The sequence below is a fragment of the Mesoplodon bidens genome (assembly GCF_964165515.1).
Source record: "Mesoplodon bidens genome assembly, chromosome: 8".
Lineage (NCBI taxonomy): Eukaryota > Metazoa > Chordata > Mammalia > Artiodactyla > Ziphiidae > Mesoplodon > Mesoplodon bidens.
The window spans coordinates 99,912,565-99,932,910 of NC_138165.1; the positions used below are offsets into that span (position 1 = coordinate 99,912,565).

At 38.1% G+C, this 20,346-nt stretch overlaps 1 protein-coding gene across 2 annotated transcripts in view; it reads right to left on the reverse strand.

Moving 5' to 3' along the window:
• Window positions 1–11,261: 11,261 nt before the first annotated feature.
• Window positions 11,262–20,346, reverse strand: part of CUL3 (cullin 3) — a 99,473-nt gene continuing 90,388 nt past the window's right edge. For both annotated transcript variants that reach the window (XM_081242232.1, XM_081242231.1), the window contains 2 exons: window positions 14,462–14,607; window positions 11,262–11,730 (listed from right to left, as the gene is read on the reverse strand). In XM_081242232.1, coding sequence (XP_081098358.1) covers window positions 11,599–11,730; window positions 14,462–14,607 — 278 coding nt within the window. In that variant the 3' untranslated portion in view covers window positions 11,262–11,598. The remainder of the gene's footprint in view (window positions 11,731–14,461; window positions 14,608–20,346) is intronic.

Genomic DNA, 20,346 nt, shown 5'->3' on the forward strand with positions numbered 1-20,346 from the left:
GAGGGGGTTGGTTGTACAGAGGGGCTGTTTGTGCAGGGTGGGCTGGCTGTACAGAGGGGGTTGGTTGTACCGAGGGGGCTGGTTGTACAGAGGGGTTGGTTGTACAAAGGGGTTGGTTGTACAGAGGGGGTTGGTTGTACAGAGGGGTTGGTTGTGCAGAGGGGGCTGGCTGTACAGAGGGGTTGGTTGTACAAAGGGGTTGGTTGTACAGAGGGGTTGGTTGTACAGAGGGGGCTGGCTGTACAGAGGGGTTAGTTGCACAGAGGGATTGGTTGTGCAGAGGGGGCTGGCTGTACAGAGGGGTTGGTTGTACAGAGGGGTTGGTTGTACAAAGGGGTTGGTTGCACAGAGGGGTTGGCTGTACAGAGGGGGCTGGCTGTACAGAGGGGTTAGTTGCACAGAGGGATTGGTTGTGCAGAGGGGGCTGGCTGTACAGAGGAGTTGGTTGTGCAGAGAGGGCTGGCTGTACAGAGGGGTTGGTTGTACAGAGGGGGCTGGCTGTACAGAGGTGTTGGTTGTACAGAGGGGTTGGTTGTGCAGAGGGGGCTGGTTGTACAGAGGGGCTGGTTGTACAGAGGGGGCTGGCTGTACAGAGGGGTTGGTTGTACAGAGGGCGCTGGTTGTACAGAGGGAACTGGGTGTGCAGAGGGCATTGGCGCCCCACCGCAGGCACTGCTGGAACCAGGGGCTAGAGAGCCGTTGTGAACTTCTGTGCATGGCTTGGCCCAGATGGCTAGAAAGCTGCGTGGGATGAAAGTCAAATGGCTGGTTTATTAAGGCCTCTTGGCCTGCTTGGGCGTTGGGGCCTGAGGAGAGGGTGAGGGATAGCGATCTTGGCTGCAGTGCAGGTCCACACTGTCTGGGGTTCCCAGCCAAGCTGCTAAGCCTGAGTCAAGGGCTTAAGAAAGCACTGAGGGTGGTGGCTAAATGCTCGAGAGAGCTACACCCTGTGGGCACCTAGCACTGGTAAACAGTGCAAACTGAGCAGTGGACCGAAGAAAAGGGCCCTGTCCCAGATCCTGGTGCGTGAACCACCAGACCCAGGACAGAAAACTTTTTCCCCTGCAATGTCCCATCAATACCTTCTACTGACAGAGTTTAACAACGTGTCAGTGGGCAAAGGAGAACTGTTTAAAGGGCACAGGTCCATTTGCACAGATGAAGGGTGCATTTGGAGCTGAGAGGCATCACGTGGATAACTGAACACGTCCTTGGTATGTTCTTCCAGTCTCATGGCTTTAAATACCGTCTACCTACTGACAACTTTGAAATTTATTATTTCCACCCCCACAGCCCTGCCCTGAACTGCAGATGTATATCTAACCGCTTACTCGATGTATACACTTGGTTGTCTGCTAGACACTGAAACTTAACAGGCTCTAAACTGAACTCAACTCACCCCTCCCTGAAAATAAAATGATCAGTTTTGTTGTGAACTTAAAACTGCTCTAAAAAATAAAGGTTATTAATGAAAAATAATAAATGTCAGAAATCTAAAAAAATGAAAAAAGAAAACTACTCTATTCACCTTCTCCCCCTATTAGGTAATGGCAAATCTGTCTTCTGTTTCTCAGACCAAATGTCTTGGTATCATCTCTTTCACTGCCCACATCCTATCAATCACATTCTGCTTGTAAAATATATACAGAATCTCATCACTTTTCTGCATCCACTTCCACCACCCTGGTCCAAGCTCTCATCTCCCACCTCGGGGTATTGCAGTAGCCACAGAACACAGCCGCTAGAGTGGTCTTTCCAAAGGATGAGTTAGAGGGTGTCATTCCTCTGTTTAACCCGCTCAATGGTTCTCCATTCCACTTGGAGTAAAAGCCAGTCTTCTCCAAGGCCTGCAGAGTCCTCCACCATCATCCGGCCCCTCTTACCTCCCACTTGTCTCTCTCCCTCCCCGACTCTGCACTAGCAATGTCAGCTCCATCTCTGTTGCTTTAACACTTTAATCAGGTCTTTCAACTGTCTTATTTCTCTGCCTGGGACATTTTCTTGACACAGACACAGCTTGCTTGCTCCTTCACTTCTTCCAAATCCTACTAGCTCAAACGTGACCTTCTAAATAAGACAGACTTATGCTGATCCAGAATTAGGACCTAACCACCTTCCACCCTGCCACTCCTCGTGCCCTTGAGCTGCTTTTATTTTTTCCTCACAGTTCTTGTCACATTTTTTATGTTATATAATTCATTATATTTGGCAATTCTCCTCAGTGTACTCTTCCTGAAGGCAAGGTTTTTTGTCTATTTTGTTCACTGCTGAGTCGCCGGTGCCTAAATAAAACTCTACAGGGCACAGAGAAGATATATACCTAAACAGGTGTGAAGATACATACTAAGTATGGTTAATATTTAAAGATACATAATATAAACAAATGAATTCTATGCAAAACTGTATTAGTCAATATAAGTTAACTAAATTTCATTACATTCATATTCTTTAAATGTAGTAGGTTACATATGATACACAAACTAGGTAACAGATTGGGAATGTTCATTTAACAGCAACACCCAAATTCCACCTGTGGATCATGGGAGTTCCCATCGCTAATGTTGGCAGCTTCCGAAAATACGCACATCTTATAAGTTGTCTGCACACACTCTGTCTTGAGTGAATTCAGTAATGGGATTTGCTATTGTCACCCAATCCTCCACGGTCCCCTTTTAACTTCTTCACTCCTTTTTCAAGAAAGTTTGTTTCGTTTTTAGTAAATCTGGACTGACAAACTTGAAGAACTAGAAGTCAATGTAGAGGCAATTTTACATTATGAAATTACACGCCATTATTCTGGAGGTTAGATTTCCCCTACCCTTCAGAATCCAAACCCAAGTTGCCCTGCAAACTCTCACCAAGCCAGGCCCTTTTATTCCTTCCCTCCTTGTGTCTTAGTCTCCTTTACTTCTGAATAGCAGTTTCACCACTGCAGTTATTTTGTTTCCGTCTGTAGTACAGGAGAAGCAACGAGGCTGTTAGAGGCAAGCATACTGAACAAGAAGGCAACTTGCAGCCAGACTCCGCCAGACTTGGAGGGAGGCCACAGACAAGCCCCAGACAAAAGGCACAAAACTTTACTATAGTTGATGCCCAGAATCATGAGATCATATTATATATTCACTCACCTCTTCTCAAAAAAGGTGCATACATGTGTAACACAGTTGCAGAAAGCTGACACCAGAAATTACAAAAAGAATATAAATCATGTAAATCTTTGGGTGTGCTAGACCAATGCAGCATTTTTGTATATATGTAGACATTTTTTGTTTTTGCTTTTCTAGTATGTACAGTTTACCAAAGAAGGAAATTATTTACATCACAATATCTGATAATACACACTTAACCATGTGAAGTTAACTTCATATGAATACAACTTTAATATCAGTCAACAAATTTCCTAGCGTTCCTTCTATGCAGGCTTATATGTATGCATACATTTTTTGCCTAACAGAATTTTACTGATATTTAATAATACACTGTTTCTTAGCAAAGGTAGTAAAGTAAATTGGGTCTAAACTCACTTTATTACTATGTGGTTTGCCATTTGATAAATTATATATCTAGTAATTTATAACAAATTACCATCTACCCAATACCTAATTTTAAGATCTAATGTCACTCATCATGCACACACAAATGTGCACACCCTAACCCATGGGCACACACACACATATACCGAAATCCATGTGCATGCACACACACACACAAATGTGCATACCCAAACCCATGGGCACGCACGCACACACACACACACACACACACATATATACAGTTGACCTTTTTTTTTTTTTTTTTTCTTTTTGCGGTATGCGGGCCTCTCACTGTTGTGGCCTCTCCCGTTGCGGAGCACAGGCTCCGGACGCGCAGGCCCAGAGGCCATGGCTCACGGGCCCAGCCGCTCCGCGGCATATGGGATCCTCCCAGACCGGGGCACGAACCCGTATCCCCTGCATCGGCAGGCGGACTCTCAACCACTGCGCCACCAGGGAGGCCCTACAGTTGACCTTTGAACACAGGTTTAAGCTGCACAGATCCACTTAAACACAGAATTTCCTTCAATAAATATGTACTACAGTACATGATCCATAGTTGGTTGAATCTTCTGATGCAGAACTGCAGATACAAGGGGTCGACTAAAGTTATACACTGATTTTCGACTGGGGGTGGGGTGGGGTAGGAGAGGGTATCAGCACCCCAAACTCCTCATTGCTCAAGGGTCTACTGTACATACATATATACATGTGCAAAAACATTTATACAAAACTGGCTTTCATAATAAGAAACTATAGTATAGCACAGGAAACTACTCAATACTCTAATGGCCTATATGGGAAAATAATCTTAAAAAAAAGTAGATATATGCGTAAATATAACTGATTCACTTTGCTGTACACCTGAAACTAACACATTGTAAACTAATTATACTCCAATTTAAAGAAAAACTGGATTTCAGTAATTTGATTGTATTGTACATAACTGTTTAAGCAACTCACTTTTCGGTCTTATTGTAAAGTAGGAAATATGGGACTTTTAAGGAAGGATTGTAGGAAGTTCATAATAGATAATTAAGCCTTTTATTTCAAGATACACTAGTTCAAAAGCAAGGGGAGAACAGTATGAACTGGCTTAGTATATAAATCAAAGTTTCTAGGTAATGGGCTCAGTTGATCAGAGCATGATATAATGAGGCTAATACAGCAGCCTTGGTTCATAAGCAGGGCTATTAACTATACAGAACGGGGAGGACCCTACCCATTGTCTCATAAGTGAATGCTGTTATTAAGGGGTGGAATGAAGTTAGCATTGGAAAACTAAGTGACAGGTATCACGCTAAGAGCTATTATGGTGAAAGCATGCCAGCAGCTGCTCCTTTGATAAATTCTAGTTCCAAATTTTCTAAGTAAAGCTACAGAGAGAAAAATCTCCCTCAGGAGCAGTAATGCCATTTGTCACCTAGTTCTACCACTGGATTCCTGGTTGAGGCCAACGGAGAAGTAAACATTAGAAAGATAAGTAAACATTAATATGCTGTGTATCCATACTTGGGTTGAAGCAGCAATTACTGTGGCCTTAAGGGAGTCACCTCCTGTCAGATTAAGTGGATGATCCTCAAACCAGACTAACTCTCCCTGCAAATACTTTGCACCATTTGGATTACACTGATAATGGCCAAAACTATGGTTTACACTTGTTTATGATCTTACAAGGCTGGCAACAAACATACCGATTTTTTTGTCACCCAGATCTCATTAAATTGATTCAAAACCAATGGTTCTTTATGGGAGAAAAAACCAAATCAGTTCAGTGGGCACTGACTTTTTTCTTAGAATCACTCTTTTACGTTGCTATCTAAACTCATACTAATGGGATGGAGGTCACTGGGCCTTGAACACTTGGTTTCTAAATTTAATTCCTCCCAGTGGAAATGCCTAATTAAAATTCTAAGACCACAGGTTTCCCTTTGACTATGAGGACAATATTACTGATCCAGCCACCCCCCACCCCCCCACCCCACTGCACTTAGGAGGATCCACTAATGACAACTGATTGGTTGTGATTAATACTGTGATCTGTGACCATGAATAGCTTGAACTTAACTGGTCCACTTGGTAAACCACTTGACTTGACCAACATGTTGCCATAACTAGCTGAGGTTTAGTAAGTGCATGTAAGATGTGTAAGAGCATCTCATAACTTGCACACCGTATCAAATGAATGTTCTCTTCAATTAGGAAAACTGGGAACTTATATGCTTTATTATAACACATGTAATCTAAAGCAATGGTTCCCGAATTTAGCTGCACAGAAGAATCAGCTCAGACCTACTAAATCATAATCTACAAGAGGCATTATGTTTTTGTTTGGTTTTAAAGCTTCCTTAAGAAATTCTGGTATACTTCTAGGTTTTAAAACACCAAAGCACTTGTCACTTCTCTTTTGGAACAGCTTTTAAAAGCTACTGCAACCTGTCACTCCTTTGAGAATGGATTGCATTATTTTCTAATCAGCTCAAGTCAGTTAGGTGGATTAGATGCCTTACTACAAATTTGGATAATACTAATTTCCGCCAGAAGATAGTAACTTTGCTTTTCTTAGGAGTACTGCAAAACACCATTGCAGCCAAACCTAAGAGGGGGAATTTTTTTTAAAGTGATACTATAAACATAGTACTGTAACATCTTACGGAAAAATCTGAACAAACTTTCTGGCCAACCCAATATGTATAGACTTTCTTACTTAAGGGCATTCTCCTCCCACCCCACCCCCTTCATTCAGATGTAGAAGTTGCAACAGGCTTTTGACAGAGTCTATTTCATAGTTACATACACTGGTTGCCTATTGCTAGAGCTACACACTGGAACAAAATGCAGATTTCATCCTTCTCCTCACGTGATTCCATGCCCTTTAGGTAAGTTTTGTCTCTTTCTGCTTACAATTGCATTCCATTAAAAAAAAATCAGTCTACTGGTTATTTTTTTTAATACAGAGGATAGCATCATGTAGGAAATAAAAGATTAATTCTACAGATACTGTTATCTGACATCAGTTCTATAAACTTACTATAAACAAAATAATTCACATATATATACTACATACAGTGATATGCACAGCTAATATTGCCAATTTTTCTCTTGTGCAGGTTCTACACAAGTTTCACAGTATCAAATTCTCCAAAGAACACTTTCTAAAAAAAAAATCAACACAAACTTTCACCGTAATACTCACCAAGAAAATCACCTTTCAGATCCAAATTCAGTTCAGAAAGTTTTGCCAATCATCTGCCGAAACAACTGGGGACACATTAACACTAATTAGAGAAGCACAGGTTTTGGAATCACACAGACCTGTGCCCAAATTCCTGTACCCCATTAGCTCTAAGTGGGATCATGAATTTTTATATCACTAGTCTGAGTTTTTCCATGTGATGCTGTGAGTCAAGAGGGCTTTAAAATCAGCACTTAATACCATCTGGAACAACCCAGCAGTTGGTCTACACTTCCCACTTTTTACCTAGTTAAAAACCGAACATCAAGTGATTTCCATTTATAAAACTCAAAAAATATAATCCTTACTCCATGAATATTGTCATACTCCTGATAACGCAGTACAAATTTTAATTTATGAAGTTCAATTTTTTTAAGACTTTCTTCCAAATCACTTCGTGATCGTTAAGCACATTCATCTGAGATTTACTGAGTGCCTACACCCACCACATGCCAAACATTGTGCTGAGGCATTTATTCAAGAATCACAACTGCAGAAAGAATTTTAAGACTTAGAATTTTAATTTTCCCACACTGTAAAAATTCCTAAAGTTTCGTGTATTATTTGAACTGTACTTTACCTGAATACTGAACTTTGACAATTTCGTCGTGACTAAAATGTTCCTAAGATTACTGTGAGCTCCTCACACGCAGAGTTATCCTGGCATGGCTTACTGGAGGTTCACCTTAGACCCTAATGCTAAGGATCAAATCACTTAAATGACCCATTTACAAATTTGCTATTTCTAAAATTATTAAATGGGCTTTCAAGTTGTTCTAGCTATTCATGTTTCCCTAAGTTAGCTTCATGACCAATCTCTGTATCATTACTTGTTAAATTCAGTCATTCTTAGGTCTTCTCTTACTTCTGGCTAAATAAATGATGTGGTATAGGAAAGGCATGCAGTAAGTAAACTGTTTCTTAAAATCCAAGATTTGAATTTAAATAAAGCATCTATCCATGTTACCCATTAAAGTATGTAAGACATTCACTAAGACTCCAGAATAGTGGCCTTTACCTTCCCTGTATCCCTTCCCACTAAAAACTGTGATCAGCAAGTAATATAAAGGCAATAAAAATGTCTTAAGTTCCATACTGAGATGCTTCGTGTATTATCTTTAACTTTAGCTTGCCATAAGTTCTTTTTCATGTGAATGAGATACAAAGTAAATGATAAATTTATAAATAGAAAATGATGCCAATCTGCAATATGGAAGATAAGCTAGGAGCCATACGATCAAACCTAGGTCCAGCTCCTGGCTCTGCCATTTCCTAGTAGCAACCTTGGGCAACGCTGGTATAATTAACAGTTCTCATCTCATAGAGCCCATGTGACGACTAAATGAAATACACATAAAAAGCACTCAGAAACAGTGTCTGGCACATGATAATAAGTACGTATGTTGTCACTGTTTAACATTTCTATTGTTTCTGCTTTTGGGAATAGAAATGATTTATGTTATTTTGCTAACCTGAAATGTTTTAACATTCTTATCAAGAGTACAAAACACTTATTGACTGACTATATGCACCATATAGAATACACGATCTACAATTTTGATAGGTGACAGCTTTCCTCCCCAGACTGAAACAAACTAATAGTATTCATCAGATACCATGTGAAAAACAAGGCTATAAAAATTGAGTCTTAAGTTACAGTAAGCAGGTAGATATAACCCTCTAATACTTATTCAAAATGAGTATTTAAAACTGTAAACAAAAAACCCCCCAGCATTATCTGGATTTAACACACTACAGTTATTTTCCAAAATTAGGAACTAAATATTTAGAAGGCTGAGATCATGCCAACTCGTCTCCTAGGGATGGAGGCATAATTGTAAGATCACTTGGTTGCCACCTAAGCCTTTCTTGCTACCCAACATACACACTGAGGGATGGAACGTCAACAGCGCTTCACTATGACAAGTTCTTTGTCAAGAAAGTGTACCAGCATCTTGGAGTTTGGGGGTGGTACATGTCTATATTTACAGTGCTACACACATGATTCTAACATATCCTTTAGCAAGACATGCACCCCTTCCCCATCCCCTTTTAAAACTCATTGACATAAAGAACCTTACAATCACAACCACAGTTTATTTTGTGAGGCTGTGTGTTCCCTAATTGCAATAAATTCTCAATCTTTAAATAATATAACTATATAACAATTCAAAATAAACACTGTCCTGGATTCAAAAATGATAGCAGAGAATTAAAATTTAACAAGTGAACAAAGAGTACATCATTTTTGCAGTTGGAAAACTATGCATCCATCCTCTTTAAAATTCTTAAAGTAAATCACCAAAATCTATTCACATCAACAGGATTAAATGAATGGTTAGGATGCATTATTCTTTGAGATTAAGACATTAAAAAATGAAGAATAACGGCATGAATGATCTCTTGTTGAAAAGAAAGCAAGGTCAAAATGTATCACTATGAGCTTAATGAGCTAAAATGAAATGTGCTACATGCGCTTAAACATATAAAACATGTTAGGTGATCCAATTTTGTTTTTCAATGCAGCATCATTTTGCGACCACTTACTCAACTGCAACTGACTGAAATGCAATTGAATGCGAATGGTTGCCTTCGCCCACCATACAACTGCAATTCAGAAATGTTTTAATATATTTACAAGCATTTAGAAGCATAAATATCAAACCTGTTCTCCAAGACTAACAAGTATGTCTCTGAATTCTAGATGTGATTTGTACATCCACCCTTGAGACAATGACATAAATTTAACTTGACTGATTTTTAATAGTTCAAACCAGCACTTAAATTTTTGTTTTAATGTCTCACTTAGATTTCAAATGGAAGTTTTTACATCTTTCATATTTATTAACTTGACAATCTGAGTGTTCTATTTCCCGAAGTGTTATATGTATACCAATTAAATGATATATACGACACTTTGGGAAACAGAATTGTCAAGTTAATAAACAAATTATGAAACATGAAATAACCAGTATTTTCCTGTAGGTAAACACCCTGTCATTAAAGAAATTCCAATTGTGTAAAATCAGAAAGGGAAACCCTTCAGCTTTCCTTGTTACACCTGACCTACTATCACTCAAGTATGGTGAAAGTATCCTGAGAATAATGTTCATTATACTTTTCATTTGTATCTTAATTGCATCACGTAAAAGTAGAAAACAGAGATTAAGAGCATAAGGCTTATAATTCTACAGGACAGATGGAGACAAAATTAAATGTAGGAAGAGCATATTTGCAAGTCTTAAAGGAAAATTATAACCCAAGACGCATGGGGAAAAATATTTATGTGGAGTTTTTAATCCATATTAGAATTCAGTTGTAACTTGACCATAAATTTAAACAGATACCATCTTCTGAGACACATACATTCTAATAAATGTATCAACAGTATCATAGTCAGTTGGTTACTTGAACTTATTAGTAACATGTCATTTTTCTATCAACAGAAATCTATAGTGGTTTGCCCCAATTACATATCTGAAACATTGTCTTATGAAAACAAAATGAAACAAAATTAAATAAAACTGAAGATAAAAATACTCTGAAGTTAAAATAAAGCAAACTATAATCCTTGGCAGATCAATCAGGTAAAAAATATTGGTGAAAGTTGGAAGCACAGGATAACTGACATGAATCTTCAGCACAAAGCACATCTTTTGAAAACATGAAACGATGACTCTTTGGAGGACAACAGCTAAGAATGATCCAAGAATCATCAGGTTTGAAAAATATTGCTTAATCACTTTCCAAAACGCAGCTGCAAGAACTAAAGATCTTATTAAAAAATATTAAGGTAATCATATTTATTGCATCTTTAGAATGCATTTTGAAACAGAAAATTAACAGTGCATCCCAGCTTCACCAAAATATATATTTAAGAGAGGGTGAACCTAAGATATTTAGAAACAAAGTGTAGACTGTATGTGCTTTTCAGAGGGGCTGAATTAAATACAACCAGCTGCCAACTTTGTGCTCTGACACACCTGAATTAGTGAGTATGTGTATACTAATTTATTTTTGTCTACAGTAAATGAAATAAAAACACTGCCCTATACAATCCACTATTAGCAGTGAGTACAACAGCAAAAAATTATTGTACAATTTATACATACTAAAATATTTTCTTTCTCTAGAGATAATGCAGAACAAAACCTAATCATTGTAAGAATTTGCGACATCTCAAATTACAGTAGGGAAAAATCAAACCAGGGTGTATACTGAGCCCAAAACAAAGGTTCCTGGTCATTAGGCTATTAGATTAGTAAGTGCAAGTGGTAGAATAAAGCATGCTCAAATTTTATGCTTGGGTCTCTGTATATTTATCAAACCTTTGAATTAAACAAGACGAGCTAAAGAAATGCCTTAAGCAGAGCGAGATAATTGGGAATTGTGTCATTTCTTTTACCATTTTTGTTACCCAACTTATACAATGTGCAAAGTGCTAAGCAACACTACAAAAACACATTTACATGAACACTGAAGACCTGGGGAAATGAAATCCAACAATTTTATTTTAATGAGCTGTATTTTCTAAATTCTGTTTTATTTTTTCCTGCTTTCATACAGTATTGAAAACAAAACGCGGCACATTCACATTTTCCCGAGGAACTGTAAAGATGATCTCTACAGGGATAAACGTTGTAAAGCCTGAAGCTCAATCAACTGATGTTGAAAACTCTCAAAGGGAGTAAAGGCTTGATCTGAATGGTCTAAAACATGTACTGTAATTTAATAGAAGAGATGGTCGTCTTAATATTTAATGATTTAAAAGAACTTCCCAGTCCATGCGAAGAGTACAGTCCAATAATAAATCAAGTTTCTGAATGCATTTTATGCTACATATGTGTATACTTTGCGATCCTCAGGTGTTCGTGCCAAATATTCTCTCTCAATGAGTCCTTCGATACGTTTTTTAATAACAACTGGACTTGGTAAGAATCGAGCCTTCAACTGCTGAGTTACCTAAAAGAGAAGGTTAAAAAAAAACAACACTAATTCCTGCCAGAAAATTAAAAAAAAAAACATTTCTATATAAACACACAAAAATTCTTATCTTTGAGCAGAACTGATATGTCATTTTAAGACTCAGCTCAAACTTTACTAATTTGATTAATTAAAAAGGATTCTATTTGAAAATGCAATGTATGGCTAGAACATACCTCCTCACATCAGAATGTGAATGCTAAAGTGGATTAGTAGATGAATTAGTTGAAATATACTAGTATGAATTTATACCACCGTACAGTTTAACCCATTTTGAAGCTATAATCTAATGACTTCTGGGTTACTCTCCCAATTCACAGAATTTGGGTAGCATAATGTGTTTAAAAGCACAAACTCGGGACTCAGACTTGCCTGGATTCAAATCCCAGCTCTCCGACTTACTAGCTCTGGGCCCTTGGGAAAGTTACTTAACCTCATGAAGTTGTTGTGTATATTAAACGAGTTAACAGATGTGATGCTTTAGAATAATGCCCAGTCCATAGTTAAGTGCTACTGTTAGTATTCTTTTCTCCAACAGCCGTCAGGCTTTTAGGTATTGTGACATCGGTAATAATAATAAAACAGTAACTACAGCAGTAGCCGAAATCTGACTATGCACTATGTATCAGTCAGTTTTGTTTATATTTATTTATTTAATGCTCTTAACCCTGCAAAGTAGGTTGTCTCGTTTTACAAATGAGGAAAATAAGCCAGAAAGGAAAAATGATATGAACAAGTAGTAGACAGGGCCAGAAGAGATGAGAATCTACATCCTCCTGCCCCTGAAGCCCATGCTTTTCTCACTAATCCACTTAGTGATCCTGCAGATCACTCATCTAGCCATAAGACAGCTTTTCTTTTACTCGTGTTGGATCAGTTCATTTCGAAGGCTACAATGGATTATTAACACTTCAAAATCGGAAACGTCAGCACTCCACTCACCAACTAAAATCTATCACTCTTCTAATATTATCACTCCAGTATCAACAAATTTGTTCTTAACCCACCGGAGACCCTGAATCAATCCTCTGGCCCTTTCTTCTAAGCTATCAATAACTTCTTCTGACCTCACCTCCTTCCTTCATAAAAGATCACCTGAGCTGCACCCCCAACAGTACCTTCAACTCCCTGACTCCTTTGGTTCTGTTCCATAAGCACCCATTCTACATTTACTACACCACCCCAAATCCACTACTCGGTTCTTTACTGAGTAAAGTTGTCGTTTTTACACCTTTTGTGTAGACCTGGGGTCCACAGGCAAATACAGCCTGCTGCCTGTTGTAATCCCTCCTGGAACACAGCACACTCACTTGTTATCTACGGGTGCTTTCATGCTGCAACTGGGCATTTAAAAAAAGGTTGCCAATCTCTGGTTTAGGCTGATAACACAAATTTACAGCATTCAAGGTCAGCAAGTTCTCAAGCACCATAACCTCACATCCTGTTTTACATAAGAGAAGAGGCCATTTCAGTTTGAAATTCCTCAAACTCCCACAACTTACATTTATCCATTTGTCCATGCTTGTTTCCATGCTTCATTCAAACCACCCCTGCACCCAGCCCTGGGTTCTCAGGAAAGGTATTTGGTAGCATCCCTGTTAACACATCTACCACCTACCTGTGTTCTCTATACAACCCTCTTGCCTTTCTTTTTCTAGACTTGAGTACATCAAGTATCCCCTCATCTCATTTTTCTTCCCTTTTGTTTTTAAGCATCTCTTCCTATCCTTAGAATATAAATATAACTCAATGTCTTCCCATCTAGAAAAACAGTACCCAGAAGCCCTCAACTCAACACTTAATCCTCTAGTATTGCTCTCTGTGCCCTTCCCACAAGCCAACACCTCAAAGGAGAAACCACTCACTTCGTGGTTTCACCTCCATTTACTTCTCAAGGCACTGCCATCAAATGTCTATTCTTACCAGTCCAATGAAAATGGGAAAACTAACCAGTCACCTAATTGCCAACATGTCTTAAAGGTTTGTTTTGGTTTTTTAATGATTTCTTAAATTACTGACTGACCACTCACCTACAATTCTCTTCCTCTGCCTTGTGATATGAAGTCAACTTATAAAAAGTGATATTAGCTGACCTGTGGAACACAGCAGCACACTGCCCCTCCCTTTTCAGTTAAAGAAACCAACCTCTATCTAGCCAAGCAAGCTAAGGACCTCAGAGTCATCCTCCACTCCTCCCTCTCATTTCCCATGATCAGTCAATAAATGCTGTCAATTTCACTTCCTATGTGACTTCATTCAGCTATCTTCAACCAATACTTTATTTAGCCCTAATCACCTCGTTCCTCACTATTTCAATGGCTTCACAATGGTCTTCCCCTCCTTAGTTTCCTAACTTTTAGTATGTATGTACTCAATAAATAAGCCATTAATTTTTAGAAGTACAGGTAGTTTGTTTTACATCAAAGTACTAAATAGCAGTGAAAAGTTTTTTCTTTATTCTTCATGTGACAATATTCTATTATTATCTTCATTACAAACATATTAGTTCTTAAAGTGTGCACATATTTTGATGCCTTGCTATGTTTAACTATCAAGCAAGTACCATGCTTTTAATAATGTGTTATTTGACTACAGTTTTCTAATTTTAAGATTGTATTTTAAATTAGCTGAATACAGTACTTTCCTAAATTTAAATAGTTAAAAGTAATTTTGTCTTTTCTACATTAATCCAGTCTGGAAGTGTCCTCACCTCTGCTACTAACACATTGTGCTGCATCTTCTTCCTAGATTTCATTATCCGCACTATAGCAGCTTCTATCTCATGTTTTCTGTCGTCATCTACTTTCTGCCTTGTTTCTTTCCTTTCTGGGTCAGATTCACCTTGTTTGGCAGCAACTAAAAGAGAAATAAAGACATTTACCATGTGATTATGATGTAAATTTCAAAGGTAAGGAAAAATGTTTATAAGCAAACTTAATATAATTTACTATTATCAAGAGAGAAATCAATGTCAACCTCTGAATATACACCACACACATACTTATTAATTAAACACTCAAAAAGTGCCTAATTCAACGTTTACTTTAATAAATATTTAAATAATTAACAAGTAGTGATATAAAAATTCTTCAATTCTAAATTATTCTTTTTAAATATTAGGAGTTTAATTTTACAGAGTTAATAAAACCAATTTTATTTTTATAGAATTCAATGATTCCTTTCCTAGAAGAACACTAGCTGGATATATTTAGCAGTAAAATTATCAGTAAATATTTTTCATTGCTTGTGACTTCCAGAGGTTAACTAGTATTTTACCACCATGACTCCAAGTTAAACCTCACCAAAAGCATCTCAAACAGGAGAAATGTGGGGACTTTAAGAGGAGGAAAGAACATGTATTGCCAAGATTTAGTTAGCTAGGTAAAAAATTTAAAGTACCACTAGAATGTCACTTAACCAAACTCCATAACAATTCTTTTGTACCTCTCATCAATTATTCAACAATTTCTTGTCATGTATCTTAGTAATTATTAAATGTCATAATCTCAATATCACTAATGGAAACTAGTGATATTCCACTCTTTAGAAGTCTTATGTTATTCCCTATAGTCTTCAAGGCAACTGCTAAAGAATTAAGTATAAAAGTCCCTTTCTCTTATAACTTTGCTCTAATTGAAGCAGCAGAGAAAGATTTTTTTTGTTTATTTGGTCATCAATAGGAGATAGATGTGAAGTTTCTGGAAGGAGAAACTGTAAAATTACAAAGAACCATATGCAACATTGCTGACTTAGGCCTGGGCACAACCAGGAGATAGCAGACTGTACAATTTAGAAGATCATTTTGGTGTGCATATTCATTCAGCTGTTTCTAATTAGAATCCCTTGGTTAAGAATTCTGCTTTCAGTGTCTTCTCCCAAGTTAATCAATACCTTAATAAAAAAGAGTAAAATTAGAATAAAATGCTCAACTAAAGAAGAAAAATGCTTTTCTTCAAAAATTCAATGTCATATGGGGAAAAAAAAGAGACACTGGATTAGATTGAACAGAACTAAAATAGAACTAAAGAAACATTAAAATCAATGTAATGTGGAACCCTTGACTGAATCCTGGATCCAAAAAATAAGATATGAAAGGCATTTTTGAGACAACTGTGGAATGTAAATATGGGTGATATATAGATGTTTGGAATTATTAATTTTTTGGGGTGTGATATAATTCTGAGGTAGGTATATGCTCAAGTATTTAAGTGGGAAGTGTTATAATGTTTGCAAATTAAGTTAAAAGGCTGTAGGAAAGGAGGTGGAGTCAAGATGGCAGTGTGGAAAGATGCAGAGTTAGCATCTCCCCACAACTAGGGCACCTGCCGGCTGCTGGTGGGTGACTCTCATGCCCAAGGAGACGGGAGGAACTGCAAAGTGAACTGGTAGGACACAGGGGGACTGAGACGGGTGGAGAAGTGGAGGCCAGACAGGATGGGCACCCCTGAGGCTGGGTAGATCAGGAGACACAGGCAGGAGGGACTCACCAGGAAGAGTGGGAAAGGAGCCTGCTGAGCTCCCAGGCCAGTCCCCTGCCCTGCAAAGTCCCCTCCAGGCCACATAGGTCCTTGGGGGCACAGGAGGGAGGCCCAGGAGATCAGGAGGGGCCCTCCTAGACCAGAGGCGCAGGAGAGGAGAGGAAGGCATCTGCCCCACCACTCGAGCCCAGGAAGCCTGCTGAGCCCCTAGGTGAGGTCCCCTGCCCTCTGAGACCAGGGGTGGGGGGCACGCCTGGGCCCCTTCTGTTCCTTGAGCCTAAGCTCCACCCTCCACAGCCCCAGGGCCTTTTCCAGCCCTGTGGGTCCTGTGCATAGGCCCCGCCCACCACCCAAACCTCTCCTTTGCTTAAGCACCCCCTCCACAGCCAAGGCCCCTCTCCCTTTTTCTTTTCTTTTTCTTTTTTTTCTTTCTTTCTTTTTTTTTTTTTTTACTATTGTGGTACTGATCTGATGTACCCTCTGGTTGTTGATTCATCTATATTTTTATATTCTTCCTAACATATCTGTTAGTTTTCTAATCTAATTTTATTTTTTACTTTGTTACTGTTCTTTTTTTTTTGCTGCCCCAGGCGGCTTGCAGGATCTTGGTTCATGAGCCTGGGGTTGGGCGGAAGCTCCTGCGGTAGGAACTCCAAGTCCAAACCACTGGACTAACAGAGAACCTCAGACCCCAGGGAATATTCATCAGAATGAGGACTCACAGAGGTCCTCAGCTCAGCACGAAGATCCAGCTCTACCCAATAAGCCTACAAACTCCAGTGCTGGAAGCTTCAAGACAAACAACCAGTAAGGTAGGAACACAATCCCGCTCATTAAAAAAAAAAAAAAAAAAAGAGAGAGATAGCAAAAAACATGTCATGGATGAAGGAGTAAGGTAGAAACCTACAAGGCCAAATAAATTAAGAGGAAATAGGCAATCTACCTGAAAAAGAATTCAGAATAATGATAGCAAAGATGATCCAGAATCTCAGAAACAGAATGGAGGTACAGATTGAGAACAAACAAGAAATATTTAACAAAGATCTAGAAGAACTAAAGAACAAACAGAGATGAACAACATAATAACTGAAATGAAAATTACACTAGAAGGAAACAATAACAGAATAACTGAGGCAGAAGAACAAATCAGTGAGCTGGAAGTCAAAATGGTGGAAATAACTGCCGAGGAGCAGAATAAAGAAAAAAGAGTGAAAAGAATTGAAGACAATCTCAGAGACCACCGGGACAACACTAAACGCACCAACATTCAAATTAGAGGGGTCCCAGAAAAAGAAGAGAAAAAGAAAGGGTCTGAGAAAATATTTGAACAGATTATAATTGAAAACTTCCCTAACATGGGAAAGGAAATAGTCACCCAAGTCCAGGAAGCACAGAGTCCCATACAAGATAAACCCTAGGAAAAACACACCAAGACACATATTAATCAAAGTAAAAAAAATTAAATTCAAAGAAAAAATATTAAAAGCAGCAAGGGAAAACAAGAAATAACATACAAAGGAATCCCCATAAGGTTATCAGCTGATTTTTCAGTGGAAACTCTGCAGGCCACAAGGGAGTGGCACTTAAAGTGATGAAAGAGAAAAACCTACAACCAAGATTACTCTACCCAGCAAGGATGTCATTAAGATTCGATGGAGAAGTCAAAAGCTTTTCAGACAAGCAAAAGCTAAGAGAATTCAGCACCACCAAACCAGCTTTACAACAAACGCTCAAGAAACTTCTCTAAGGGGGAAACACAAGAGAAGAAAAAGACCCACAAAAACAAACCCAAAACAATTAAGAAAATGGTAATAGGAACATACATATTGATTATTACCTTCAACGTGAATGGATTAAATGCTCCAACCAAAAGACACAGACTTGCTGAATGGATACAAAAAATGCTGTCTAGAAGAGACCCATTTCAGACATAGGGACACATACAGACTGAAACTGAAGGAATGGAAAAAGATATTCCATGCAAATGGAAAGAAAGCTGAAGTTGCAATACTTGTATCAGATAAAATAGACTTTAAAATAAAGACTGTTATAAGAGATAAGGAGGGACACTACATAATGATCAAAGGATCAATCCAAGAAGAAGACACAACAATTATAAATGTTTAGGCACCAACACAGTAGCACCTCAATACATAAGGCAAATGCTAACAACCATGAAAGGAGAAATTGACAAAAACACAGTTAATAGTAGGGGACTTTAACACCTCATTTATACCAATGGACAGATCATCCAAACAGAGAATAAAAAAGGAAACACAACCTTTAAATGACACAAGAGACCAGATAGATCTAATCGATATTTATAGAACATTCTACCCAAAAGTGGCAGAATACACTTTCTTCTCAAGTGCACAAGAAACATTCTCCAGGATAGATCACATCTTGGGTCACAAATAAAGCCTTGAAAAACATAAGAATATTGAAATTGTATCAAGCATCTTTTCTGACCACAATGCTATGAGACTGGAAATCAATTACAGGAAAAAAACTGTAAAAAACAAATACATGGAGGCTAAACAGTGCACTACTAAATAACCAAGAGATCGCTGAAGAAATCAAAGAGATCAAAAAATACCTAAAACAAATGACAATGAAAACACGACGACCCCAAAACCTATGGGATTCAGCAAAAGCAGTTCTGAGAGGGAAGTTTATAGCAATACAATCTCACCTCAAGAAACAAGAAAAATTTCAAATAAACAATCTAACCCTACACTTAAAACAACTAGAGAAAGAAGAACAAAGAAAACCCAAAGTCAGTAGAAGGAAAGAAATCATAAAGATCAAAGCAGAAATAAATGAAATACAAACAAAGAAAACAATAGCAAAGATCAATAAAAGTAAAAGCTGGTTCATTGAGAAGATAAACAAAACTGATAAACCTTTAGCCAAACTCATCAAGAAAAAAAGGGAGAGGACACAGATCAATAAAATTAGAAATGAAAAAGGAGAAATCACAACTGACACTGCAGAAATACAAAGAATTATAAGAGACTACTGCAAACAACTATATGCCAATAAAATGGACAACCATGAAGAAATGGACAAATTCTTGGAAAGGTACAATTTTCCAAGACTGAACCAGGAAGAATTAGAAAATATAAACAGATGTATCACAAGTAATGAAATTGAAACCATAATTAAAAATCTTCCAACAAACAAAAGTCCAGGACCAGATGGCTTCACAGGCCAATTCTATCAAACATTTAGAGGAGAGCTAACACCCATCCTTCTCAAACTCTTCCAAAAAATTGCATAGGGAGAAACGCTCCCAAATTTATTCTACGAAGCCACCATCATCCTGATACCAAAACCAGAAAAAGATATCACAAAAAAGGAAAATTATAGACCAATATCACTGATGAACACAGATGGAAAAAACCTCAACAAAATACTAGCAAACAGAATCGAAAAGCACATTAAAAGGACCATACGCCATGATTAAGTGGGAATTCTCCCAGGGATGCAAGGATTCTTCAATATATGCAATTAATCAATGTGATACACCACATTAGCAAATTAAGGAATAAGAACCATATGATCATCTCAATAGATGCAGAAAAAGCTTGTGACAAAATTCAACACCCATTTATGACAAAAAGTCTCCAGAAAATGGGCATAGAGGGTACCTACCTCAACATAATCAAGGCCATATATGAGAAACCCACAGCAAGCATCATACTCAATGATGAAAACCTGAAAGCATTTCCACTAAGATCAGGAACACGGCAAGGATGTTCACTCTCGCCACTACTATTCAACACAGTTTTGGAAGTCCTAGCCACAGCAATCAGAGAAGAAAAAGAAATAGAAGGAATACAAATTGGAAAACAAGAAGTAAAAGTGTCACTGTTGGCCAATGACATGATATTATTTATACATAGAAAATCCTAAAGACGCCACCAGAAAACTACTAGAACTAATCAATGAATTTGGTAAGGTTGCAGGATACAACATTAATTAACACACAGACATCTCTGGCATTCCTATACACCAACAATGAAAAATCAGAAAGAGAAATTAAGGAAACACTCCCATTTACCACTGCAACAAAAAGAATAAAATACCTAGGAATAAACCTGCCTAAGGAGGCAAA